This window comes from Vipera ursinii, assembly GCF_947247035.1.
Source record: "Vipera ursinii genome assembly, chromosome: Z".
Taxonomy (NCBI): Eukaryota; Metazoa; Chordata; class Lepidosauria; order Squamata; family Viperidae; genus Vipera; species Vipera ursinii.
The window spans coordinates 17,152,623-17,180,139 of record NC_139517.1 but is presented as its reverse complement, the minus strand read 5'-3'; the positions used below and the strand labels follow the sequence as shown (position 1 = coordinate 17,180,139).

Genomic DNA, 27,517 nt, shown 5'->3' with positions numbered 1-27,517 from the left:
CTGGCCGTGTGGTTGAGTGCTGAGTGCTTACTGCGCGCGGCAGCCATCATGTTTCGTTACACAGCGGACAGGTGTGGGTGTGTTTGACTACGTACAAAAGGTAAATAATTTCTTTATTTTAAAAAATTGTTGGTGAATTGAAAATCTTTTTTTAATTTTTAGTGTAAAGTTTACTATGAACATTTGCCTTAAATATGATAAATTAAAAAAAAATTATGTTAAGAACTGAATATATAACTTTTTAAAATAAAAGATAAACAAGATGTGAGTTCCGGCTCCTTTTTTCTTACAAAAAAAGCACTGGTTAAAACTAAGATGAGAGGTGGGGGAGTTCTGACAATTCTGGTAGAATACCTTCAGAAAAACGGCAATCCCAGAACTGCTTTCTAAAGAAAGCTCAAGCACGCATTTTGCATAAGTTGCTTGCATAACTTTTAATTAGTTTATTCTGCTTCTGCTGACAACTGAAAAGTTGGAGAGACATAGAGGTAGTCCTGGACTTACAACCATTCTTTTAGTGACTGTTCAAAGTTACAAGGGCACTGGAAAAAGTGACTTCTGATCATTTCTCACACTTGTGACCAATGCAGCATTCCTGTGGTTGCATGATCAAAATGTGGATGCTTGGTAACTGGCAGGTATTTATGACAGTTTCAGTGTCACGTGATCGCCTTTTGCCATCTTCTGACAAAATCGATGGGGGGGACCGTATTCACTTAACAACAGCACCACTAACTTAACAACTGCAATGATTCACTTAATGATTCACTGTTGCAAGAAATGTCATACAAATGGGGCAAAACTCACTTAACTGTCTTATTTTTTTAGGCTCAATTGCGATCGTAAATTGAGGACTACCTGTATTGAAAAAAAAAGACTACACATGGTCCTTGACATATGACCATAATGGAGCCTGCCTATTACAGCTGTAAATGGTAGTGGTTGCAAAATGGGCCGACTCAATTTTACAACCTATTTTTGTGGCAACTGTTAAGTGAGCTCCATCACCAGAGGTTCACGCTGGGCATGGTTTTGCCCAAAACCGGAAGTGCTGGATTTGGCAGAACTGACGCAAAACACCCTCACATAACTGTGGGATACTGCAAATAGCCCTAAGTGCAACCATGTTGCCAGGCATCCAAAATTCAGCCATGTGACCACAGAGTGAGCCCAACCATTGGAACTTTGAGTCTGGGTTGTAAGTAATCCTTGGGACAATCCTCGTTGTAATGTTGAATGGTCGCTAAGCAACCGGTTGTAAGTTGAGGATTGCCTGTAATTCAAATATTGACTAAGAGCGTGTAGGAAGGAACCACGGTTACAGATCAGGAGTAGATTTCAGTGTCAACAAATTCCTTCAGCCTTGGATGATGATGGATGGCGAGAGTGACGATGTGAAGAGCGGGGGCCTCAATACTAAAGGCTCCACCATTGTCCCAAGTACCATAGTTAAGAGCATCCTGATGATCTCATTTCTTGAGCTCCCAGTATGATCTGGTCCTTACCCTTGGCATCTATAATTTACACCATCTGGGGGGGGAAAATAAAAATAAGGTATTCTTGCTTGTATTCGACTCAGGAGTCCCCCAAGGTCCTATGACCTTTATGGATGAAAACTTTTATGTTTGGCCACTGATGCATATAAACAAGGTTCAGAGGTCTGGCAAGGATGGATTGCCTGTTGGGTATTCCATGGCTGGTGATTCAAAGTAGCATAGGAGACTTCATCCGGATGTTCTCCAGCATCAGAGGACTAGAAAGAAGAAGAAAGACTTAGGAGGCACACGTTCCTTCGCTGTTGCAATGCAAGCAGACGAGGTGATATAATGGTGTGTGGGCATGAGCTTGGTACACAAGGGGAAGAGGTGCTGCCTAGGGCAGGGGTAGGCAACCTTGGCTCTTTTATGACTCGTGGACTTCAATTCCCAGAATTCCTGAGCCAGCCATGCTGAGGGGAAAGACAGAGGTTTCCAAGCTGAGCCATGCTGGCTCAGGAATTCTGGGAGTTGAAGTCCACGAGTCATAAAAGAGCCGAGGTTGCCTACCCCTGGCCTAGGCCACTTTATGACTCGTGGACTTCAACTCCCAGAATTCCTGAGCCAGCCATGCTGAGGGGAAAGACAGAGGTTTCCAAGCTGAGCCATGCTGGCTCAGGAATTCTGGGAGTTGAAGTCCACGAGTCATAAAAGAGCCGAGGTTGCCTACCCCTGGCCTAGGCCACTTTATGACTCGTGGACTTCAACTCCCAGAATTCCTGAGCCAGCCATGCTGAGGGGAAAGACAGAGGTTTCCAAGCTGAGCCATGCTGGCTCAGGAATTCTGGGAGTTGAAGTCCACGAGTCATAAAAGAGCCGAGGTTGCCTACCCCTGGCCTAGGCCACTTTATGACTCGTGGACTTCAACTCCCAGAATTCCTGAGCCAGCCATGCTGAGGGGAAAGACAGAGGTTTCCAAGCTGAGCCATGCTGGCTCAGGAATTCTGGGAGTTGAAGTCCACGAGTCATAAAAGAGCCGAGGTTGCCTACCCCTGGTCTAGGGAAAGAGCAGATAAAATGAGGGGGAGCCTGCAGCTGAACAATGGGCAGAGGAAGAAGCTTAGTAAGGATCCATCCCAACTTATCAGGTGGCAAAAAATGACAGTGGGTGATTTGCACTTTGAGATTTGCAAGGTTGATGTAAACCTCCCAAGTACTAACAGCCCTCTGAAAGTGCAAATTACCTGCCAGCTCTTTTTACCACCTGAGGAGGTAGGGTAGATCCTTTTTTTTCTTCTCCTGTTGTTCAACTGCAGGCGGCTCCCACTTTTACCTATTCATTCCCTGGGCAAATTTCTTCCCAGGTCATTCCCACATATCACTTATTAAAATAAAAGAATTCAACTCTGCAGATTTGCAAGATTTGTGCCAGCCCTTTGAGGTGGACCAAACTAGAAAACCAAAGTTAGGAATACAACTACTACTTTTATTATAAAATTGCAATAAGAGAATTGGGTAAGTTTCATTGAGATCCCCCACCCCCGCCACCATCTTTGTGAAAACTAGGAAGGGTCAAATCTGAGACGTTTTCTCAAATTACTCTTCTGCCTTGTACTCAAATTTCATTTATCCAACGACTGTCTTAGCTGTGGCTCTTCCTCTTGTTCCTCAAGATTATTCCTACTGCCCATGACATGCAGTGATTCTTCAGCCACTCATAATCTACTCTCTACTAGGGGCAGAGGGTTGTGAATAGAAAAATCTTTGTCCTCTCTTTGTTTATCATCTGTTTTGGCTACTTGTTTGCTAATCCTTTTGATCTCACTTTTGATTTTTGTTCCCAGGTATCCCCCAAAGGAGCACATGCTCTTTCATCCTTCTCCTAACAGGATGAAAGCAGTAGTGGGATTCAGCTGGTTCGCACCACTTGAGCAGAACCGTTAGCTAATTTTTGGTTGCCCAGGCCCAGAATGGACTTCCGGAAGCGGCATCCACACAGAGAACCGGTTGTTCACATATTTGAATCCCACCACTGGATGAAAGTACTAGGTTTATCTGCCCCTGTCATATATCTCTTGTAAATACATCTCCTTTCTGTTATAGTTTTAAAAACTTCATTAATCAATGCTCAGGCCATGTTCCTGTTCTTAGGACCTTCACATGCTTCCACACAATGCTTCTACTTCCAGCTTGGAAGAGAGAGCTAGAGAGCTTCCATTTTTGCATGGAATAGAATGAAAACTTTTTGGCCTCAGAGAAATCAAATCAAATTTTCTGGTTGCTCACTGGCACAGGACTGTACTTACATACGATCCCCATTTTCCCCAGTTATATAGTTTGCATGAGATAAGGAGAGCTAAGTCAGCCTCCAACAAGAATGGGGTTAGAGAATTCATAGGCACAAGAATGTCTTCCCATGCACTCTCATGATGTAATTATGAATTTAATGCCACCAGTTTCATTAAGTGGAGCGGTTTCTGAAATTCTAAGTCACACATGCCCAACAATCTTCAAGCTTTTGTCTGTCTTTCTTCAAGCCACACTCCCGAAAGCAGGGGAAAAAGTAAATGGTTTTAATTAACATGAATAGTTAATGTTAATGTTGAATGTTATCTTTTTTTTCTTTTTACAACCCTGTAATCCCTTTTATCGGGGTGGAGTCAGAGCCACTGAGTGGAGCTGAGCATTTACTGGCCAGATGCCCTTCCTGATGCCTATGCAGAGTTCACAGCAGATATTTTCTCTTTGCATCCTGATAGAGAAACATCTAGGATTGAACTCAGCCTTCTGAGTGGTAGGTGAATGTTTTTACCTCTAGGCCACCATGCCGCTCTTATTGAATATTATCCCTTAATTACAGTTATGGTAATAGGTTTACACCCTGTATAGTAATGTTCTCCTTAGATCAAATGAAAACTGACAATTCAGAGGTAACTTTGGAAGGACTTGACTGTTCTAACTTCTGTATCTGATGAAATAATTTAGACAAGGAAGGCACAGTTAAGAAAAGAAAGATCTTACCAGATTCATTGCTGGGTTATTTTCATTGGTTTTGAAATCTGTGGATCAAAGACAGGCATGAGATTCTTTGCCTAATTTGTATTTGATTAAAATAATAGCAGCTCATCCTTTCCAAAACATTCTCCCCATAAAATGCCTAAATGAACAAGTCTCTATCAGAGTTGATTTATATGAGAAAGTTTTTGTGCCAAGGTGGCCCCACTCTACCATTTCATGATTCATCACACTTGCCTTCTTTTATTTTTTATTTTTTATTGATTTTATTATAATTTGGTTGATTATTGTGAGCCATTCAGAGTTGCTGAGAGTTGCCTGGCATACAACATTATTTTTTTAAAAAATTATTCATTGCTTAAAAATTTCCTCCAGTTTTTAAAATACAGCTGCTAAGATCTTCATATTATTCCAGTTTGAAACGCTGGTATATCTGGAGGATTTTTCATATGAAACCTGCAGTTAAAACAAATTCTACCCATTTCCACCTTAGGTCTTTGCAGTTCAAATTTGCAATTTCCTTTCTGGTTAGATTTGCTTGCACCACTTTATTAACATTAGAGATGAGATTAAGTCTGTTCTGCTTATTCAAAATGTTTTATCTTGTACTGCTGATTTATTGCTCAATTTTCTTAAGTTTGCACTTCTCTTTTGTCAGATGGCTTCCTTTGCTTTAAAATGTTTGGGGTAAGCCATTGTAAGCCATTTTTAAAACATGTTCATATGTTCAGTTGTAATGGCTATAATACATTTCTTCAATTTCTTTAAGCCACTTTTTTTTCTTATTTCAAGGAGTATATCAAGGAGATATACAAGCTTAATTCAAGGCGTATATCAAGGAGATATACAAGCTGTTTCCCTTGGGTTATAAAAAAGATCTTTCTGGTCCTATTATCAAGTTTTCAGATTTTATTACCTATTGCTAGCAAGCTTTAAGCTTTTTTTTTTAAATCACAAGGTCTAAAATGTGCTTTGCCTCTCTGTCTAATACTATGAGCTGTCATCTTTTAGGGAGAAGCTTTTTTATGCTTTTGATGAAAATGAAGGCAATGCGGTAATCCCGTGAGCCTTAAATACCATGGTTGGTTATTGTTCATCTACTTCTCTGTAACCATGTTTATTACAAGATCATCACACTTACTTTTTCTCCTTTTCTTGAACACTACAACAGCCAGCAGCAACACAACAATCAGGAAAACGCTCGCCCCAATGCCCGCCCATAAGTATGGGCTAAGAATATCTGTAAAGCCAAAACAGTTGCATTCTACTGCTGCTCCTCTAGATGTCCATCACAACACTCACATAGGGTTTCCTAGAGGTTCCTCCTCATCCTTCTGGAGATGACACAGGTTGAAACTGGCACCCTTTGGAGACAAAGTATGTGCCCTAAATTAGACTTATGGTCTTTCCACACCTTCTGCTGACAGTGGGGAAGAAAAGCCACCATGATTCTTAAATCAGTGGGTTTGTTTTCCTCAATGGAGCCCTTTTTCCCCAGACTGCTTTTTGTCCATGGCTCCTGGTTCTCAATCCATCCCATGCTTCTCTCTCTCTCTCTCTCTCTCTCTCTCTCTCTCTCTCTCTCTCTCTCTCTCTCTCTCTCTCTCTCTCTCTCTCTCTCTCTCTCTCTCTCACACACACACACACACACACACACACACACACACAAATTCCTTGCCTCATCATTTCACGTCATGCAGTAGACCTAGACTTTGAGCAACTCCATGAGTCAAACCAGTTGAGTAGGTCTTTCCATATCCCTTTCGTCACATAAACACTAAAAATATCTAATGACGCCTTTCTGGAAAGCTTTACTCCCACTGTTTGTCCTCTATCAGACTCCTTTCCTTAATTCACGGACACAAACATATTCTTTCTTTTATCTTCTGCTTTTTTATTTCGCTTTCTGAAAGAAAAAAGAATGGACTTTCATCCAACTGTCTGAAGTCCTGCAGGGACAAGCTTGTTTGCCTTAGGCCAGGGGTGGGCAACCTTGGCTCTTTTATGACTCGTGGACTTCAACTCCCAGAATTCCTGAGCCAGCATGGCTCAGCATGGAAACCTCTCCATTTCTCCTCAGCATAGCTGGCTCAGGAATTCTGGGAGTTGAAGTCCACGAGTTATAAAAGAGCCAAGGTTGCCTACCCCTGCCTTAGGCAGAATTGCCTATCCTGGAGCCCTATAGATCTACTAGATACCACCCCATTCCCCCAATCTTCAGCTACGTTGGGCAATGTTGAATGAAGGAATGTTGCCTTTTTCCAGTTTTCATGCCCATGTTTCTCTTCCCACCACCTTCCTATATCAAATCCAGAAAACAATAGCTACTCTAAATTATCGTGACTCTTCTACAATGTTTATAAGATGCAGTAAATGAATTTTGTAAAATTAAAACAAAGCATTCTTCTCATCAGCTGTTCTGTACCTTTTAGCTCTGCAAACTAAATCACCATGTCCTAGTTTGATTTTATAGGAGAATGTAAATATGCTATGTCCTCGTTAATGGATAAATTAGGATGCTTTTTAAATATTTGCTGAAATAAACTCTTGAGCATCCTTTCTCACTGACACACCAGTTGTGGCTTCTGCATTGTGGTTCAGCAACATCTGCCCCTTACAAGGATGATGGCGATCTACTGACCTTTTATTTTATTAAATTTATTTTTATTTTATTAAATTTATATACCGCCCTTTCCCGAAGGACTCAGGGCGGTTTACAGGGCATTTAAAACAACCAATACAAAAGTTAAAAACAAATTAAAAAAAGATTAAATCATCCCTAGAATTAAAAACCCCAGTTAAAAATTCTCAGCCTAGACCGGAAAGCTCGAAGAGCCAGGTTTTCAGGTCCCGGCAAAATGTGCGGAGGTCAGGGGCAGTCCTAAGCTCCACGGGCAGCTGGTTCCAGAGGGCAGGCGCACCCACAGAGAAGGCCCTTCCCCTGGGTGTTATCCGCCGACAATCTTTTATCGGCGGCACCCTGAGAAGACCCTCCCTGTGGGAGCGCACTGGACGAAGGGAGCTTGATGCCAGCAGCAGGTGTTCCCTCAGATATCCCGGACCCAAGTCATTCAGGGCTTTATAGGTCATCACCAGCACCTTGAATCTCACCTGGAGGGCAACCGGAAGCCAATGCAGCTCATGGAGTAGAGGTGTTACATGGGAGAATCAGGAAACCCCCATCACAACTCGCGCGGCCGCATTCTGCACCAGTTGAAGCCTCCGGGTGGTCCTCAAGGGCAGCCCCATGTAGAGAGCATTGCAGTAGTCTAGATGGGAGGTCACGAGCGTATGGGTGACTGTGCGTAGGGCATCTCGGTCCAGATAGGGTCGCAACTGGTGCACCAGGCGAATCTGGGCAAAAGCCCCCCTGGCTACGGCTCCTATATGATCTTCAAAATTGAGCCGTGAATCCAGGAGGACGGCCAAATTGCGAGCCCTATCAACGGGGGGTAACACCTCACCCCCCATCGTTAAAGGTGGAATAATCTGGTTAGCCCAAGATGCCGATACACACAGCCACTCAGTCTTGGCAGGATTGAGACGAAGCCTGTTTCTCCCCATCTAGACCTGAACCGCCTCCAGGCAACGGGACATCACGGCGAGGGCATCACTGGGTTGGTTCGGGGTGGAGAAAAACAGTTGGGTATCATCAGCGTACTGATGATACCCCACCCCGAAACCACGAATGATCTCACCCAGTGGCTTCATGTAGATGTTGAACAGGAGGGGAGAGGGAACCGACCCCTGAGGAACTCCACAAGCGAGAGGCCTCGGGGTGGATCTCTGCCCTCCAGTCAACACCGATTGCGAGTGGCCCAGGAGATAGGAGGAGAACCACTGTAAAACAGTGCCTCCCACTCCCAACCCCCTGAGACGCCGCAGAAGGATACCATGGTCGATGGTATCAAAAGCCGCTGAGCGATCTAATAGGACTAGGACAGAGGAGCAACCCCTGTCCCGAGCCCGCCAGAGATCATTCACCAGCGCGACCAATGCTGTCTCTGTGCTGTATCCGGGCCTGAAACCCGATTGGGTTTGATAGACAAACCATCTCGGGCAGTTAAATAGGAGGGATTTTAAAATAGAGGGGAGAGGAAAAAAGTCTTTGTTATAAGCATTTTTAAATAAAGTAACTGAGACAGGGCGAGTTAATGGACTTATACACAATTGTCTAAGGTAGACTTCAGGTTGCCTTGCTAGCTGTTCTTGAAGGACAGGTACTCATCGCTTTACTCTCTCCCATCCATAGCTAAGGATGCTTTAAATCTACCTGGCTCAATGTTGAAGTAGTATTTTCACCTTGCTACATGCACCGTGTGTGGCACTTTTGTAGCAACTGTGGTGATGATGGTAAAGCCAGGACTGAGACCTTCTGAGCTCCTAAGGGCCATTTTTGGCTGCTTTGAACACCTCCCCTTTTTTCTACCAGTCCCTGGTGATTTCTCTCTCTGTCCATTTTAACTTTTTGGGAAGAGGTACTGGGATTTTGCTTGATCTGTGTCTCATAATATGCTAATAGGTGTTATATAAACTTCTTAACTCCTTATTTGCACAGATCTACCAGTCTCACATTCTAGACACATGATCCCCCCCAAAAAAAACCCCTCCCACGACCCTTGAGTGACAGACGGTTTGTGGGGTGGAGAAGTGCTGGTGAAGCAATGAGTCCACCCACCAGTGTCGGTCAGCTGTTTTTAGATGGAGCAAGTGGGCAAGAGAGACAGGAAGAAGATCTGCCAATGGTGCAGCCGGCATTTCAAAGACGTCTCAGCCCACAAAAGGGGGAAGGAGCACAGGGAAGCACTTCAAAAGGGACCCTCCCTAGTTTGCCAGAGAGAAAAAGGAAAGGAGGGGAGAAATACTTTTCAGCCTTGCAAGATTCTGTTAATGTAAAGTAATAGTAAAGATAGAGCTAGTACTCCTGGTTGCTTTTCTTCTCTGGATTGCTTCGCAGGGATAACGCCAATCTTGCAAGCCTGAAAGTATTTTTCCCCTCCAGAAATCCTATACAATAGGTAGGTTAAAATAAAATAAATAGATAAAGTACAGGTAATCCTCAACTTGCAATCATTTCTTTAGTAACTATTTGGAGTTGCAATGAGGCTGGGGAAAAAAATCCAGTCCTTGCACTCTCAACCACTTCTTTGCACTTATGATTGATACCCCACCCTCGTGTGATTCCAGTGAGGATGATTGGCATGTACGACTGATTCCAGTATCCTGTACTCACGTGAACATGATTTGCAACCTTTTGGGGGCAGTTCTGGCAAAAAACGCCCCACCAATTTAGAAGAATGGATTTGAACTTATGAGTACGGCATTAACGATCATGGAGAGTCGCTTAACGGTTATCATAAAAATTGCGGTAAAATTGGGTCTGACTTGACTTACGACCACAAGGACTTACCAAAAGAAATTCCAGTCCCGACTGTGGTTGTAAGTTGAGGACTACCTATAGATGTAGAAAATGGAAAATCAGAGCGCACGAAGGAGTGCAATGCACGCAGTGACAAAGGGGGAAACAGGAGCTTCAGATTGTTCAGCTGTGAAAAGAGAAGTTTGAAGTAGAACTTCTCAAATCACATGAAGGGATAACACACAGAAAGAAGTCAAAAACTTGTTCATTTCATTCCCAAATGCAAAACATAGAATGATGGAGCTAAGTTATAGTAAGACAAGTTTGACGGAATGTTAATAAGAACTTCCTAACAATAAGAACATTTTAGCAGTGAAAATAGTGAGGTGGTGGGACCTCCTTTATTGGGTATAACCTAAGACAATCATCTTCCTGAGATAACTTAATGTGAATTCCTGCCAGGGGTGTCAAAAAAAGAAAAGATGTTGATTGCTCCAGTGCAACTGAAGCCCAGTCTCTTGATGTGTGTGTGTGTGTGTCAGTTTTGTGAAAACATACAAAGGAGTAGTGTTGACCCAGAATTCGGGGACAGTATAGGAAATATCAATTGTGAATGTGCATTTCAAGGGCTTGCTGTTTGTATTGAGCGTCTGGATGAGAGAGTGGAAGAGCTTAGCCAAAATAACATGAGATTAGATGCAAAAATGATGGATGCAGAAACTGTGATGGAAAAGATTGATGATGATGTGGTTTTGCTACAGTATCAAGAAATGGAGTTTGCTGTGAGAATTAGAGGTTTGAAAGAAGATCCTAAGGAGATAGAAGGCAAGAAAATACTTCTGGTTGGATTATATGCTCCTAACCAACAGCAAGCAGAATTTTATAAATTATTACACAGCAAGATTATTCAGTGGGATTACAAATCTTATATTTTTATGGGAGATTGGAATGGTGTTTTGGATGTACAAATGGACAAAAGAGGCCTTTTTAGAAGTACGCCAAGTCATGCTAGACTGCCTAAATATTTTTTGAGATGAAGGATGACTTGGAATTGAGAGATGTTTGGAGAGAAAGGAACTTGCAAGAAAAAGACTTTACTTTTTTCTCTGATAGGCATCAATCTTTATCCAGGATTGATTTTGTATTAATTACTAATGATTTTTTTCTAGGATTAAGAAGATCAAGATATGTCCAAGAACTATATCTGATCACAGTCCAGTATGGTTGGAGATAGAAAAAGATAATGGAGATAGATGGTCTTGGCAACTAAATGAGAATTTGTTTAGATATCAGGAAAATGTGGAAGAGTGTAAAAAACAGATGAAAGAATTTTTTAAAATTAATATGCATAAGGGTACTTCTATTGAGATGGTTTGGGATGCAAGTAAAGCTTATATGAGAGGAGTGTTAATATACTTGAGCAATAAATATAGACGCAAATTGGAATTCAGGTGGAAAGAATTAGAGGACGAAATTAAGAGAAAAGAAGAGGCTTTAATTTTGAATCCATCTGATGGGAAGATCAAAGAGGTAATTACTTTACTAAGAGGTCAGTTTGATATGTTGATGGCAGATCAAGTGGCAACTAACTTACGGTATGTTAAACATAACACTTTTTGTAATGCCAATAAACCGGGTAGGTGGTTAGCCTACTTGTTAAGGAAGAAATAAAGGGCATGTAATATAGATAGAATAGAGTACAAGGGTAAAGTGGTGTATCAGCAGAATCTTATTAAAAAGGCTTTTGATGATTTCTATTCTAAGTTGTATGTTAGAGATAAGATTTGAGATACAGATATAGATAGATACTTGCAGGAAGCTAACATTCCTGTTCTTACACAAGAACAAAGGGAAGGGATGAATCAATTGATAAATGATGAAGAATTTTTTTTTAGCAATTAAGCAATTAAAGGTGGGTAAAGCACCAGGAACTGACGGATTGACTGCTGTCTACTATAAAAATTTACAGTCAGAAATGGTGGAACCTCTAAGAGAATTGTTTAGGACAATTCAACTGGGAGGAGAAGTGCCTCCATCGTGGAAAACAGCGTTTATTTCGCTGATTCCGAAGGAAGATCAAGATGCTACCCAATCCAAAAACTATAGACCAATATCGCTTTTAAATACTGATTATAAGATATTTGCCAAAATTTTAGCAAATAGATTAATGAAGGTAATGCAGTAAGTGATTCATAGTGATCAAACTGGATTCATAAATGGTAGACAAATGAAGAATAATGTGAGACATATTGTAGATTTATTGGAATTTTTGGAAAGAAATAATCAGGTCTCTGCAGTGCTGATCTTTTTGGATGCTGAAAAAGCTTTTGATCAATTGGATTGGCAATTTTTGGTGAAAGTATTGGAGAAAATGGAGTTTGGGGAAAAAATTTTGCAATCTATTAGAGCAATATATCAGAAGCAAACAGCTCGTATAATAGTTAATAGTAGTTTGACAGAAACATGTAATATTGAAAAGGGCACAAGACAGGGGTGTCCATTGTCACCCTTACTGTTTGTTTCAACATTGGAAATATTATTGATTAAAATACGAGATTCAAATAAAATTAAGGGAATTAAAATAAGAGATCAGGATTATAGACTGAGAGCATTTGTGGATGACCTGGTTATTACAGTAAGTCAACTGACTTACTCAGTTGTAGAGCTGATGGAGATAATAATGTTATATGGGAAAGTTTCTGGATTTAAGATAAATACACAAGAAACTAAAATATTGTCTAAAAATATGACTATAGAACAAAAGGTTGTTTTAGAAGAGTTAACGAGATTTGAAATAGTCAAGAAGACTACATATTTGGGGGTTTATTTGTCAGCTTCAAATGTGAAGTTATACAAGAATAATTATGAACCGTTATGGGTAAAAATACAAAAAGACTTAGATAGTTGGAAAAAACTATAATTATCCTTATTGGGAAGAATTGCAGCAGTGAAAATGAATGTTTTGCCAAAATTTTTATTTTTGTTTCAAATGATACCTATACTTAAAAAGGATTCAAATTTGGAGGAATGGCAGAAAGGTATTAATAAATTTGTTTGGGCAGGGAAAAAGCCACGAGTTAAATTTAAGATAATGCAAGACATATGTGAAAGAGGTGGTCTTAAAATGCCTAATCTTAAATTATATTATGAGGTTGCTGCTTTATCATTGATAAGTGACTGGTTAAATTTAACACAAGGGAGATTATTAAATCTTGAGGGTTATGATTTGGTTGGCATGCATATTTATTGTATGATAAGAAGGTGGATAATGTGTTTAAGATACATATATTAAGGTATGCTCTGTTGCGAGTATGGAAGAAATATAGATATGTTAAATTATAAGATACCAATTTGGGCAATACCTAAACATGCAATAGAAAATATAAACGTTGGATTTAAACATGATGAGACTACATATAAGGAAATTTTAAGGATAGAAAGGAATGTATGGCAATTAAGGCCATATAATATTTTAAAAGAAGAAAAGTTTGTACAAACTTGGTTCCAGTATGGGCAGTTACAGGCAAGATGGAAAGAGGATCAGAAAGTTGGTTTTTCAATAACTGATGAAAATTTGGTAAAACAAGTTAGAGATCAAGGTCAAGCACATATAAGAAGGATATATAATGCATTGATAGAAATCGATTCAGAAACGGAACTTGTTAAAGATTTTATGATAAAGTGGGCCCAGAACTTTCAGGAGGTTATAACAATGGATACTTGGGAAAAGATTTGGGTCAGAAATGTAAAATTCACACAGGCTCAAAATTTAAGAGAGAATTTTTATAAAATGTTTTATAGATGGCACTTAGACCCTAAAACGTTAGCAAGTATGTATCCGAACTGCCAGCCCAAATGTTGGAGGTGTGGTTGTGAGGATGCAACGTATTTTCATATATGGTGGACTTGTAAAAAAGTCAAAGCTTTTTGGATTAAAATTTGGTGGAATATGCAAAAGATATTTAAGAAAAAGATAAGGTTTTCTCCGCAGTTGTTTTTGTTGGGTATTATTACAGACTTTACTGTTATAGATACTAAATTGGTTTTGAATTTAATTATGGCAGCAAGACTTTTAGTAGTGCAATATTGGAAAAAGGAGGAACTGCCGACTATAGAAGAATGGACTTTGAAAGTTTCCAATTTGGCGGAAATGGCAAAGATCTCAGCTTACTTGAAAGAACAATCACAACAGAGATATATTGTGGAATGGAGAAGATGGATTGAATATATTTAGAATAAATATGGGACTAAATAAATAAATAAATATGAGCCTTGGTGGAGCAGTGGGCTAATGCCTCCTTAAGTAACACCAGCTGCCTGCAATCAGTGCAGGTTCGCATCCCACCAGGCTCAAGGTTGACTCAGCCTTCCATCCTTCCGAGGTAGGTAAAATGAGGACCCAGATTGTTGGGGGCAATTAAGCTGACTTTGTAATAATGCCGCTTGGGGTGTGTGTGTGTGTGAAAGCCCTAATAAGCAGGCATATACATAGAATGAAGGCTACTGCTAAGCTTGTAAGCCGCCCTGAGTCTTCGGAGAAGGGCGGGATATAAATGGAATTAAAATAAAAAATAAATAAAAAATAAAAAGTTTCATTTAGCATTTGAATAAGTAGTGGTTTTACATTATTAGTTATTTGTTATTTGTTAATAATATAATTATGACTATGGAGAGTTAAAGCGCGATAGAATTTAATATTTTATTCTTGTTGTTAGCATATTTTAACTTATGTTTGTAAGTCTATACCCTGTATTCAGCTCTGGGAAGTCGGGGAGGGGGGAGGGGAGGGGAAGGGAGGGTTGGGGAGAGGGGAGGGGGAGGAGGGAGTTTCTTTTTTTTTAATCTAAAAATGTAATGTAAAACTTTTCAATAAAAAAATTGTGAATGTGCAGATGGCCCTACTGTCTTTGGGCTCTTGCAAAGTACTGGATGGAGGGTTGTGAAAGGCCAGCAAGGAAAATATGCAATGTCCTAACCCACCCAAGAACATACGATATCTTTAGGGAAACACCAAAAGGGAACATGTTTAGTTACTTCTGCTCTCTTATCTACAGTATGCCAGACTTACTGGGTGAAATCTTTATGTACGCCTGTCAGCTTTGCTGCATGGCTTGCTTATGTAACCAGAAAGAATAAATACAAGGATTTCTTGTCTTTCAGGGCTGCTCTCATTTAGAGGAGCCCATCTTTTTTGTTCAGCTGAATAAAAACGTAAAGCTTGAAGGCAACTTCTGGTTTCCTCTATTTTTTTAACCAGCAAAAGCTCAGAACCTGCATATCAGTAGGGCTTTGATTGCATTGCTGCATCACCATCTTTCCTGTTTTGATCAATCCTTGCAAACAGCCCTGATTTCAGTACAGAGCAAGTGATTGATATCAAAAGGCACCAGTGGAATTTGTCAACTCTGGAATTCTGTAAATCAGAATTCAGGTCAGATCCCACTCATAGGAATTCTTTGCAAAGATCAAGAGACGGCCAATGTGCAGGGGACAATCCAAATAAGAAAACGGTAGGACACGGATATGAAAAATTATCATTAGGAATGTTGAGAATCCATGAAGTCCATTTAAGGGAGAAAAGCAAAGGCCACCTATAGAGTAGAGTAAACAGAAATAGAATTCCATCCACCAATAAATCTGCAAAAAGATCTATAACCTCAGGTGTCTTTATATGTTTGCGATTTCCATCCTACTTCCTGTAAGCTCTCAATATGCAGGAAAATGACCACAATTAACTGCCTTGGGGCCAGTCAGGCTGTATGTTCTACAGTTTTAGCAATGCTGCAAAGCAACATTTCTTAGCAGCATGCTTGATTCCTAGACTATATTTAGACCTGCATGCACGTCTGAGAAACACAATAGGAAAGAGTGATTGAAAGTTAGTATTTTGTTTGGAGGTATATCCAGAGGCCCACAGGAAAAATCAAAGGAAAACTGTATGGGGGCTAAAAGCGGTACTGAGGAAGCACTGCCCACAATTTTCTACTTGGGAAGTGGACATCTTCTGACTAGTCAAACCATCAGGGTGGCTCTTTTGAGAAGAAGCAAGCTCTCAAGGCAGCCATCTTGGAGACTGCCCAGCATCTACTTGCTTTTCTGGATATGCTTTCTTAACCTCCATCCGGCCTTCTTTGTGAGTCTCTATCTCTGTAAAACGTTCCACCAGGGATTTCTGGGTGGAGGGATTATACCATCATTCAAAAATAATAATAATAATATAATACATATATATCATTGGCTGGTGGCAAGAAATTGGAAACTGTGTTGGGTTTGGTCTATAATTAACTAAAGTTAAAACTAACTGTGCTTAGTATGTTGTAGCTGCTAGGTTTATAAATGGTTCAGCAGGTTATGTCAATGGAGTTTGCATAAAGAAGTCCTCATTCTTATTTAGGAAGGGCAAAACCAGACCATTTCTTAGCCCCTGGGACTTTATGGGGAGATTCTCACCTGAAGCATTGGATCCTCCAGGTGTCTTCTCCGTGGTGGGATTCATCATCTCAGGATGATCCAAGAAAGGAATTCCTTTATTTCTTTGGATTTCAACAATATCTCTTGTGAAGTCTCCTAGCAAATACCAGGGTTCCGTTTTGCACATTGGCAACACATCTTCCTTCATTGGCAAAGAAAGGAGAATTCGCCGCCCCCCAAAAACAATGGGGCTGGAAGCCCAGCACCCACTCTATACCAAGCCTATGAACCCCTTCCATCGAACCACAACAGTGAATAAATCTAACCCATCACCAGCAGATTTTCCAATAAGTTAGGGTCTTTCTGTTCTGGACCCACTTCCATGTCGTGAGGGGGTCTACCTAAAGCTGGTTACATGATCAACTTCAGAGGACCGGCAAGGCCCACAGCTGAAGGTCCTGCAGGTCTTGTCTTGACCCCCCCATCCCTTCTCATCTCCCCTCCCTGCAAAAAGAAAATACACACATTGCCAATACCCCCAACCCTTCCCCTCCATGTTTCCCTGGGAGGACTTCCTGGTCATTGGCAAAACAATTTCAGCAGCTGCTGAGGGATAACTTTAAAATATGATAAATCTCCTCATTTTATGCCTAACCGATCACTGCTAGCACTCACTATTGGAGCAATATTCTAAAATGTGTACAATCTGGTGATGAAACAGCTCAGGAGTGGAGATAAGCCTTTGGTCAGTACTGCAGTATTTGTCTCTTCAGCCTCCTGCCTCTCTATCTCTTCTCGGTCTCCTGAACATTAATTTTATTGATATAATCTAACTAAAACAAGAATTGTCTATCTCTTCTTGCCTTTCTGCTAGCCTTCATGTCAATCTATCTCTTTCCCTGTCTCCCCTGAAATATTTAATGGACCCCGGACAGATACTGGCCTATCCAGGGTCACCTACTGGCCTAATGTTTTATGACTTCCAATTTGTCTGATACCCACGACTAAGGTCTCTGGCCCAGTTTGAGCTCTTCCAGCAGTTCAGATCCATCTCAGATGGGGCAAATGGAGAAAAGGATATGTGCTACTTTGGCGACTTACCTCTCAAAGGCAGCTCCAGTGGGTCACTTGGCACTGACCAGACAAAGGGACTGCTTTCTTGGTGGTACTGGCAGGTATAACTTTGTGCCTCTTCCAACCTCCTCTGGTGGAGAAAAAAATCCACTGCCTTTTCCCCTGACACTGCAGCCTTGTATTTTATCTGCTTTTTTGATTTCAGAAGAGCAAAAGTCAGATCTGGTTCTATCCCTTCACACCGTATGGTGTATGGACGCTTTTTTACATTTAAAATCTGGATGGTAGGCTTGGTCAGGCTGGGATCTAGAAGGGGGAAAGATTCAGTGAAAGATCAGAGATCCTTGTAGTCAAGTATCTCCTGCTTCATTCAGCCACAGAAAATATCTCTCCCTTTTCAGTCTTTTGGCAATGAAAGGATCCTCTTCTCCATTTTCAAATACGTATTTTTTCCAAATATTTATAAATAAGTTTATTTCTTTCTTTCCCACTTCATTATTCTATCCAAGCCCACCCAAATTTCCCTTACCTTACATTCTGCGTCTTCAAAATGATATACTAAACAATATTAACTTACAGAGAGAATAGCATCTATAAAGCAAAAAGATATCAAAATGAAGTTGTAGGTGCCATGATGTAAGTACGCAAATGGATGCATTGTGTCATGAGGTCAACAATCTCTAATACAAAGAGGTTAGTTACCACATTTCTATTCTGACATCATCGTGTGCATGTTGACACTCTTTGTCCAACCCAATGGATGACCAAGCACAGATATGGATTTGTCATTTCAAAGACCGCAAAAGAACTTAATTCACATCAGGTCAAGCTAACGAACCAATTTTAATCTAGATTACATCACCATGGAGGCAGAAGGGACCTCTCTTGCAAAACGCATGAATATTTTAGTTGAAGCGACTTGGCTTTCCATTCAGGCATTACAAACCCTAATTTCCCATCTCTTGTACCAGTGATCGGAGTGGTATACAGAATGCTACCACTTTCTTTCCCTTCTCTATAACACTCCTGTGAGATATGTGGGTTGATAGAGAGCAAACCAGGAACCTTTCTTTTGGGTTTAATGGAAAAAAGATTTGGAGGTGGGGTGGGGTTTTTTTTTGGAACTTTGATGTCATATATGTTGAGAGCAGCAAGATTACATTATACACAAAAATGGCAGTACACTTCAATCCCCACAATGGATGAATGGTTGCAAAAGCTGATGGAGTTAGCAGAGAGGTCTAAATTGACTGCTTTGATAAAAGGGGAAAAAAAAACCCACCCCACAATTACTTTGGTTTCTGCTTGGAAACCGCTCCCGGACTTTGTCTTTGAGGTGGAAAAAAATAAAAATAAAACTTTGATTTGGGGGTTTACTGATTAGATAGATTCTTTGTTATAGAAATGGCTAGTTTATACTATTATGTAAAAGTAAAAAGTTGGAGTTTAATGTCACTTCTTATTCTACGACACCAAAGGGAGTCAGAAGTCAATGTCTTTTCTTACTTTTTCCTTTCTTTTCTACACTTTTCTCTTCCCCTTTCCCTCCTCTGTTTTTCCATCATCATCATCATCATCATCATCATCATCAGTTGGAAGGGACCTTGGAGGTCATCTAGTCCAACCCCCTGCTCAGGCAGGAAACCCTATACCATTTCAGGCAAATGGCTGTCCAGTCTCTTCTTAAAAACTTCCAGTGCTGGAGCATTCACCACCTCTGGAGGCAGGTTGTTCCACTGGTTAATTGTTCTAACTGTCAGGAAGTTTCTCCTTAGTTCTAGGTTGCTTCTCTCCTTGACTAGTTTCCATCCGTTGCTTCTTGTCCTGCCTTCAGGTGTTTTGGAGAATAGCTTGGCTCCCTCTTCTTTGTGGCAGCCCCTGAGATACTGGAACACTGCTATCGTGTCCCCCCTCGTCCTTCTCTTCATTAAACTACACATACCCAATTCCAGCAAGGATAAAATACAAAATGAAAAAAAAATTACAAAGATAGAGAGCAATTTGCCCAAAATTATCCATTGAGCTTCTCTGGCAGGGTAAGGAAATATTTGTCAGAGGCAAAATTGTGAAACTCTTTGTAGTGCCATTTGTGTGAAAATCGAAAAAAGTACTGAGCAGACGTTACCTGTTAGGTTCAGATAGATTTCATCACTGAAGGTTGAACATTCTCTTCCATGCAGGCATGATCTGCAGTGGTATTTGCCCCCATGTGACCGGATGAGAGGGGACAAGGAAAATGCAGTCCAGTAGGATTCTGCCTTCTTAAACGCTACAGTTTCCATGTTATGACTTGGGCTTGTATATCTGGTGAGATAGACATCTCCCTGAAAATCATCCCGAGTCCCGCAGAAGATGGTGACATTTTCACCCAAAGCAACTGTCCTGCTGAAGGTGACAGATATCAAAGGCTTGGGAAGAGTTTGACCTGGATAAGAAAAACAAACAAGCAAAAAACAAAACAGCAGAATAATATCTGAATTTTTTTTTATTTTTTATTTTAATTCCATTTATATCCCGCCCTTCTCCGAAGACTCAGGGCGGCTTACAAGCTTAGCAGTAACCTTCATTCTATGTATATGCCTGCTTATTAGGGCTTTCACACAAACCCCAAGCGGCATTATTACAAAGTCAGCTTAATTGCCCCCAACAATCTGGGTCCTCATTTTACCTACCTCGGAAGGATGGAAGGCTGAGTCAACCTTGAGCCTGGTGGGACTCGAACCTGCACTAATTGCAGGCAGCTGGTGTTACTTAAGGAGGCATTAGCCCACTGCTCCACCAAGGCTCATTAAAAAGTGCAGCATCTGCTTATCCCACCCCACAGAAATGGAACCACTAAAGGAGCAGTACTTTCCTTTATGGAGAGTGCCTGATACTTTTTGGAAGAAATGATTACCAAGCATTTAAACAGAGAATACTCCTGCAACAACATCTATTTTGTTGCCATTTATTACCAAAGATTGCAACAACCAGGTTGTTGTTTTTTAAATATAACCTATGCCCAACTTCTGTTATTGGTCAAAACCAGCTGGTCTTTCTTTCTCACATGAACAGCTTTTTTCAGCCCTGAATTCTTTTGTGTGTGTGTGTTTGTGGTTTTGCTTTTTCCTGTGCTAATTATTTTATTTCCTCTTTTTTTTTAAATAGTAATGGTGAATCAAGCATTTCAAATTTGAAGTCTGCTTAGTTCAAAACAGACTGATTTGCCTTTATAGTTTGCTATTTTGAACTTGAAATCAGGCATTTGGCTTTGAAATATTTTGCATACCTGTCATTTGCTCTCCTTGGGGGAAAAAAAACTTGTCTGAAAGTGAACAACCCCAAGACAGGTTACTGTAGAAATTTTTCCTTTGGGCTTAACTCCAGAATTAGGACCCCCTGAACACAGTTAAAAGAAACCATAAAATCGAAAACTCCAATTGAGCAGAGATATGCATGGTGAGATACATTCCCAGAGGGATAAGGAACTTTGTGCAAAACCCAGAAAAACATGAAGTAATAAGTCAATTATATTAGATGTGAGAGATCAAGAAATAGGAATGAAAATGCAACTAAATCAGCTTTCTACTTACAGAGTTCAATATACCACTTTGTATATTTCTGTTCCTACAAACCTGCCTTGCTTTCATCACATCCAAACCAGTTTATAAATGATATTGCAAATTATAGGAGTAATTAAAAAGCAATGTTATTTCTTCACACACAGCTGGGATTACACAGAGTTATATTGGAATTTCCCCTCTATGCTTAACTCTGGAAGACAATTAAAGTGCTCTGTCGAATCTGAAATTGGCAAGACTTCCCTTGATCTGCAGTGCTAATCTATGAACACAAATACATATTCAGTGAGCGAAGGAACTTTATGCAAAGCACAGAAAAAGCAGATTAATGTAATAAGCCAGCCCAACACAGGTAGGAGATAAGGAAAAGGAATTTAAATCAGGTTTACCGCTATATGATTCATTCTACCACTGTCCCTTTTTGCTCTTGCAAACCACTTCCCTTGCTTTCAGTAAATCGCTTCATAAGGATCTTTGTTCTTTAAATGCACCACTTTTCACTCATTCAGGATCTAATCAACTCCATCTAATCACAATTCCTTCTACAGTATTTCTTCTCTTTCACTCAATGGAACCTTTTTGCTCATCCCTCTTTTCTTCCTTTTGTGATTGCATCCTCATTCCTTGTCTCTTTACGGTAAAACCTCAGTGTGTTTCATACTATGTGCAACGTGATCGCTGTAAGAAATAGAATTAGGACTTGTTCGTTGTTACCCGCACCAACATCCTTGAAAAGGAGGCAGAGGCTCACTCTTGTACAAAATTGCTATTTTGACTTCTTTTGACATTCATTCTTCAGGGCAAGCCATATGCTTAGTTTCTCCCAGGACTTACACCTCATAAAAGTTATCCATCCATTTCCCATCTTTAGGAAACTGTTGTGAATGAGAAAGATGGGACACGATTCTGAGGAAGAAAGTTACACTTTTTGAAAGAACAGTAATTCAGTTTCAGATTACAAGGGAAAAGGAACAGACTATAATAGAATGGAAAATCTTTTACAGGGATTTGGAATTGTGGGGTTAGAAAATTTAGGACTCTGGTTCACTGTCAGAAAAACTGGATAAGTTTGATTGTGCAAACGAGCTGTTTTATCATTGAAATACCCTACGTGTTACAGAGGCAACAGAGATGCTAGAAATAAGCATTGTTTCTGGTTAGCAAGTGAAGTTATATTGTTGAGATTAGGTGACAGTTACTTTGTACAATTGTCTTGGTCTTTTTTCCTCTCAGGACTTCTTCCCACTTTTGAAAATTTATGAAGGACCCCATGGGATATATTTATTGATATTTACCACATGGAAAATTAAAATTGACACATTTGCTGCCATATCACTTCTCGCAATTTGTTCGATGGGATTTTAATATTGTATTATTTTTCGTTTTGCTTTTTGGTACTTTTTGGCCTTGGACTGCAAGGCGATCCAACCGGTCAGTCTTAGAGGAGATCAACCCTGACTGCTCTTTAGAAGGCCAGATCCTGAAGCTAAAACTCAAATACTTTGGCCACCTAATGAGAAGGAAGGACTCACTGGAGAAGAGCCTAATGCTGGGAAAGGTTAAAGGCAATAGAAAAAAGGGACGACAGAGAATGAGGTGGCTGGATGGAGTCACTGAAGCAGTAGGCGTGAGCCTAAATGGACTCCAGAAGATGGTAGAGGACAGGAAGGCCTGGAGGAACGTTGTCCATAGGGTCGCAATGGGCCGGACACGACTTCTCAACTAACAACAACAACAACATTATTTTTCAAAACAGACAAATCATTTTAATGTCATGGACCCCTGAGGGGGGTTTTGGGTGATCCCCTCTAGGGTCCTAGGATCACATTCTAAGAAACATTGCCTTAGTCAATTGACTGAGCTGCATTTTTCCTGCCTGTAGTCAATTTCATTGTTTCTTTATTAATTGTGACCCATTTTTCTTTTCTTTTCTGCAAGGAAAGGATTAGTTTGGAGTAGGATTTGTTTAGAGGCAGGAATAGTTTTAGGGAGATCTGAGGGGATTATGTAAAGTGGGGAACTGAACCTGGTCCCATCGTCTTTCATGTTCAGGGAAAGAAGCCCTGGAAATAAACTCTCTTCCCACTTCAGCCACAACACTTTTTACGAAGATACTCATAATTTTCTACTTGCAATAATATTTCACGATCACTTGCAGTTCTTCACTCTATGGTATTTACCTCGTCAAATACAGCCTGCCTGGTCTTTGGTGCATTAATTTTCAGATTAATGCTTCCTGTTTTATCAGACATTCTTTCAAATATTCACTGCAAATCGTTGAGATTGTCAGCCAACCACAGGCCATCATTTGAAAACTGCACACAAAAAGCAATACACAAAACACCTAAAGTACAGCAAAGATACACACAAACACCACCACAACTTCTTTCGAATAGGTTCTCTCAGTGCTTTTTTTGTAAAAGAAATATGTGCTGGAACTCACACATGTTATATAACCCACCTTGCCCTCCCTACAAGGTTCCATCCAAAAAAGGTGCCGGAACTCCGTTCTGAGCGTTCTATGAGAAAAAAAGCCCTTGGTTCTCTCCAAATATATATGCCCCCTAATGCATATATATCCCAACAGCTCAACTTGAGCATCTGCTAATCTAATTAAATAGACTGAGGTCAATGAACACATAAAGTAGCTTGACCTGACACAACATACTACAATACAAGGGCCCCCCCCGCCAATAAATAAATAAATAAATAAAAGTAGCTGAACTTCATGCATCGTATAGATGCAATCGCCAACTTTAATGGAGCCAATTAAGAATTTTGTGCCAATTCAGCATGCAATCATGGCTCATCCAGAGCTGCTCAATAGTGAAATGGGAAGCATATAAATAATTTATTTATTTATTTATTTATTTATTTATTTATTTATTTATTTATTTATTCGGTTTATATACCGCCCTACTCCCAAAGGACTCAGGGCGGTTTACAAGGCAAAATTTTAAAACAATACAATATAAAATTAAAATAAAATTAAATTAAGTCTAGCCGCAAAAAATTAAAATCACAATTTAAAACATTAAACCCCTCAGTCCAGGCCAGATAGCTCAAAGAGCCAGGTTTTTAGGTCCTGGCGAAATGAACGAAGGTCGGGGGCAGTCCGGAGTTCCGTTGGCAGTTGATTCCATAGGGCAGGCGCGCCCACAGAGAACGCCCTCCCCCTGGGGATTGCCCATCGGCAATCCTTGACTGGCGGTACCCTGAGGAGGCCCTCCCTGTGGGAGCGCACAGGACGATGGGAAATTGATGCTGGCAGCAGGTGCTCCCTCAGATAATCCGGGCCCATGCCATTTAGGGCTTTATAGGTCATCACCAGCACCTTGAATCTCACCCGGAGGGCAACTGGAAGCCAATGCAGCTCTCAGAGAAGAGGTGTTACATGGGAGTATCAGGAGACTCCCATCACAACTCACGCAGCTGCATTCTGCACCAGCTGAAGCCTCCGAGTGGTCCTCAGGGGCAGCCCCATGTAGAGAGCATTGCAGTAGTCTAGCCGGGAGGTCACGAGAGCATGGGTGACTGTGCGTAGGGCACCTCGGTCCAGATAGGGCCGTAACTGGCGCACCAGGCGAACCTGGGCAAAAGCCCCCCTGGCCACGGCTCCTATGTGATCGTCCAAACTGAGCCGTGAATCCAGGAGGACGCCCAAGTTGTGGGCCCTATCAATGGGGGATAATACCTCACCCCCCATAGTTAACGATGGAAAAGATTGGTTAGTCTGAGATGCCGGTATGCACAGCCACTCAGTCTTGGCAGGATTGAGACGAAGCCTGTTTCTCCCCATCCAAACCCGGACTGCCTCCAGGCAACGGGACATCACATCGAGGGCATCACTGAGTTGGTTCATGGTGGAAAGAAAAAGCTGGGTATCATCAGCATACTGATGATACCCCACCCCGAAACCACGAATTAGCTCACCCAGCGGCTTCATATAGATGTTGAACAAGAGGGGAGAGAGGACTGACCCCTGAGGAACTCCACAAACGAGAGGCCTCGGGGCAGACCTCTGCCATCCCATCAACACCGACTGCGAGCGGCCTAGGAGGTAGGAGGAGAACCACTGTAAAACAGTGCCCCCCAGTCCCGACCCCCTGAGACGCCGCAGTAGGATACCATGGTCAATGGTATCAAAAGCCGCTGAGAGGTCTAATAGGACTAGGACAGAGGAACAACCCCTGTCCCGAGCCCGGCAGAGATCATTCACCAGCACAACCAATGCCGTCTCCGTGCTGTACCCGGGCCTGAAACCCAATTGGTACGGGTCCAGATAATCAGTTTCCTCCAGGAACAGAGGGAGCTGAAGTGCCACCACGCTCTCAACCACCTTCGCAAGAAAGTGAAGGTTGGAGACCGGACAATAGTTGTTCAAAATAGCTGGGTCCAGGGCAGGCTTCTTGAGGAGGGGCCTCACCACCGCCTCCTTCAAGGTGGCAGGGAAGGTACCCTCCCTCAAAGAAGCAGTTATTACTGCCTGGAACCAGCCTAGTGTCTTCTCCCGGGCTGCATATACCAGCCAGGAGGGGCACGGGTCCAATAAACACGTGGTGGAACTCAGTCTCCTCATGATCCTGTCCACCTCATCTGGGGTCACATTATCGAAATCACTCCAGGTAACATTCTCTAGACCGCTCGATTCCTCCCCGTCAGTCTCTGCCCAGTCAGAATCCAAACCGGCTCGAATCTGAGCAATTTTGTCCGTCAGATGATAGCTAAACTCCTTGGCCCACCCCTGCAAGGGCACCTCCCTCACCTCCTGATTAAGGAGGGAGCGAGTCACCCTAAAGAGGGCGGCTGAGCGATTATCTGCGGATGCGATGAGGGCAGTGAAGTAATTAGACTTCGCTGTCCTCAGCGCCGCGAGATAAGACCTTATAAAGGTTCTTAACTGCAATCGGTCAGACTCAGACTGGCTGGATCTCCAACAGTTCTCTAGACCTCGTCTCTGATGCTTCATCTCCCGGAGCTCTACAGAAAACCATGGAGCCCACCGGGATCTGTGCTGGGTCAGGGGTCGCAAGGGTACAACACGGTCGAGCGCCTCGGTGGCAGCCCTTTCCCAGGCATCCACCAAGGCGTCGGCCGGGCTGTGAGCGAGGGTGATAGGTATAGACCCAAGCGCCGTCTGGAACTGTTCCAGATCCATTAGGCGCCTGGGGCGGAACCACCTGGTCGGTTCCGCAGCCCAGCAGCGGGGTGTGGCATAGTGGAAGACCAACCGCAGGAGGTGATGATTGGACCATGACAGGGGGACAATAGTTGGCGAGCCCCCTCCCAGATCATCAAACCACTGCCCAGATAAGAAAACTAGGTCGAGAGTGTGTCCTCCCCCATGAGTTGGACCCTGAATTACTTGGGTCAGGTCCATGGCTGTCATGGAGGCCATGAACTCCCGGGCCAACTCAGACGACCCTCCCAGAGAAGGCAGGTTAAAGTCGTCCAGAACTATAAGTCTGGGAAACTCAACCGTCAACCCTGAGAGGGTGTCGAGAAGCTCGGGCAGGGCCGTTGCTACACAGCTGGGTGCCAGGTATGTTAGCAACAAGCCCAACTGAGCCCCAGGGCCACACTTCAGGAGGAGGATTCACTCCCGCCTATCTGTACAATAGAGGTCTCTCGTGGACATAAGGTCTCCCGTATAACTACCGCCACCCCACCGCCCCTGCCCTGAGCCCGTGGCCGATGTAACACACAGAAACCTGGAGGGCAAAGTTCAGTCAGAGGGACACCTCCCTCTGAGCCCAACCAGGTTTCTGTAATGCATGCCAGATCCACGTGTTCCTCCTCGATCAAATCACGGATGTGGGGAGCCTTGTTCACAACGGATCTGGCATTAAAGTACACTAGCCTGAGCTCAAGGGCCTGATCCCTCTCACCCCCGGATAAATGGGTACCAACTGGAGGGTCTGAAAAACAAGGGATTCCTCCCAAATTTCACTGCAGAAGAGACTTTTGAAATAAATACCTTGAATGACCCTTGTGGCCAACTATTTTAGGATTAAAATATTCATCAGTGGAACTGACTGCTTGTTGGAGTGCTTTTGTTGTGCCTCCGTCTAAGCTCAAATCCTCCCAAGTGCAAAAAAAGTATTTCAGACGGTCCATAAGCATCCAGAAAGCCACCCCAGAACCTCCCAGCATTTTGGGAAGGGGTGCAAACCCCCCCAACCTATTGACTCACCTCTAGAAGTCCAACACTGCCTGGCCAACCACCACCCTGGAAAGAAGATCAGGCCGTTAGAGACACAGAGCAACCAAGAAATAGGAAGCAGTGGTGAGTTTCCCCCCCCCTCTATCAAACAGCATATATGATTCTCTTTCCCTTCCATTTGATCAGATACCAACCAAAGAAGAGGATGTTAAAGGATAACTTCATCTTCAAAGTTCCCTCAGTTCTACAGCCAGGATAGTCTTCTCAGCTCTTCTCATTTGCAGAAAATGGTCCCCGCTGAGGATTTGTACCTCCTAACACACAACACTGACTGAACTGTGTAGATGGTAGTATCCAATTGTGACTTCTGTGAGATCACACTTTGATGTCGTTCACAGTCAACAGGCCTTATCATTTGGAAACCACTTCCCGTTTTTCTATTGCCAAAGAAGCATAAAAT

General features: G+C 42.0%; 1 protein-coding gene across 3 annotated transcripts; it reads right to left on the bottom strand.

Moving 5' to 3' along the window:
* Positions 1 to 408: 408 nt before the first annotated feature.
* LOC310648645 (T-cell-interacting, activating receptor on myeloid cells protein 1-like) lies at positions 409 to 27,299 on the bottom strand. Of its 3 annotated transcripts, XM_083376607.1 has the most exons (9): positions 27,252 to 27,299; positions 27,088 to 27,123; positions 19,460 to 19,759; positions 17,362 to 17,640; positions 16,300 to 16,356; positions 9,901 to 9,945; positions 5,632 to 5,730; positions 4,497 to 4,534; positions 409 to 1,753 (listed from the first exon to the last, which is right to left on the bottom strand). In XM_083376607.1, exons 1-9 carry the CDS (start codon positions 27,280 to 27,282, stop codon positions 1,604 to 1,606), a joined length of 1,035 nt encoding a protein of 344 aa, XP_083232733.1. In that variant the 5' UTR covers positions 27,283 to 27,299; the 3' UTR covers positions 409 to 1,603. The 3 variants fall into 3 exon arrangements, with proteins under 3 accessions (XP_083232733.1, XP_083232731.1, XP_083232732.1); XM_083376605.1 differs by lacking the exons at positions 27,088 to 27,123; positions 27,252 to 27,299 and adding an exon at positions 20,128 to 20,383 and having other exon boundaries at positions 19,460 to 19,812; XM_083376606.1 differs by lacking the exons at positions 9,901 to 9,945; positions 27,088 to 27,123; positions 27,252 to 27,299 and adding an exon at positions 20,128 to 20,383 and having other exon boundaries at positions 19,460 to 19,812.
* Between the last annotated feature and the right edge of the window lie 218 nt (positions 27,300 to 27,517).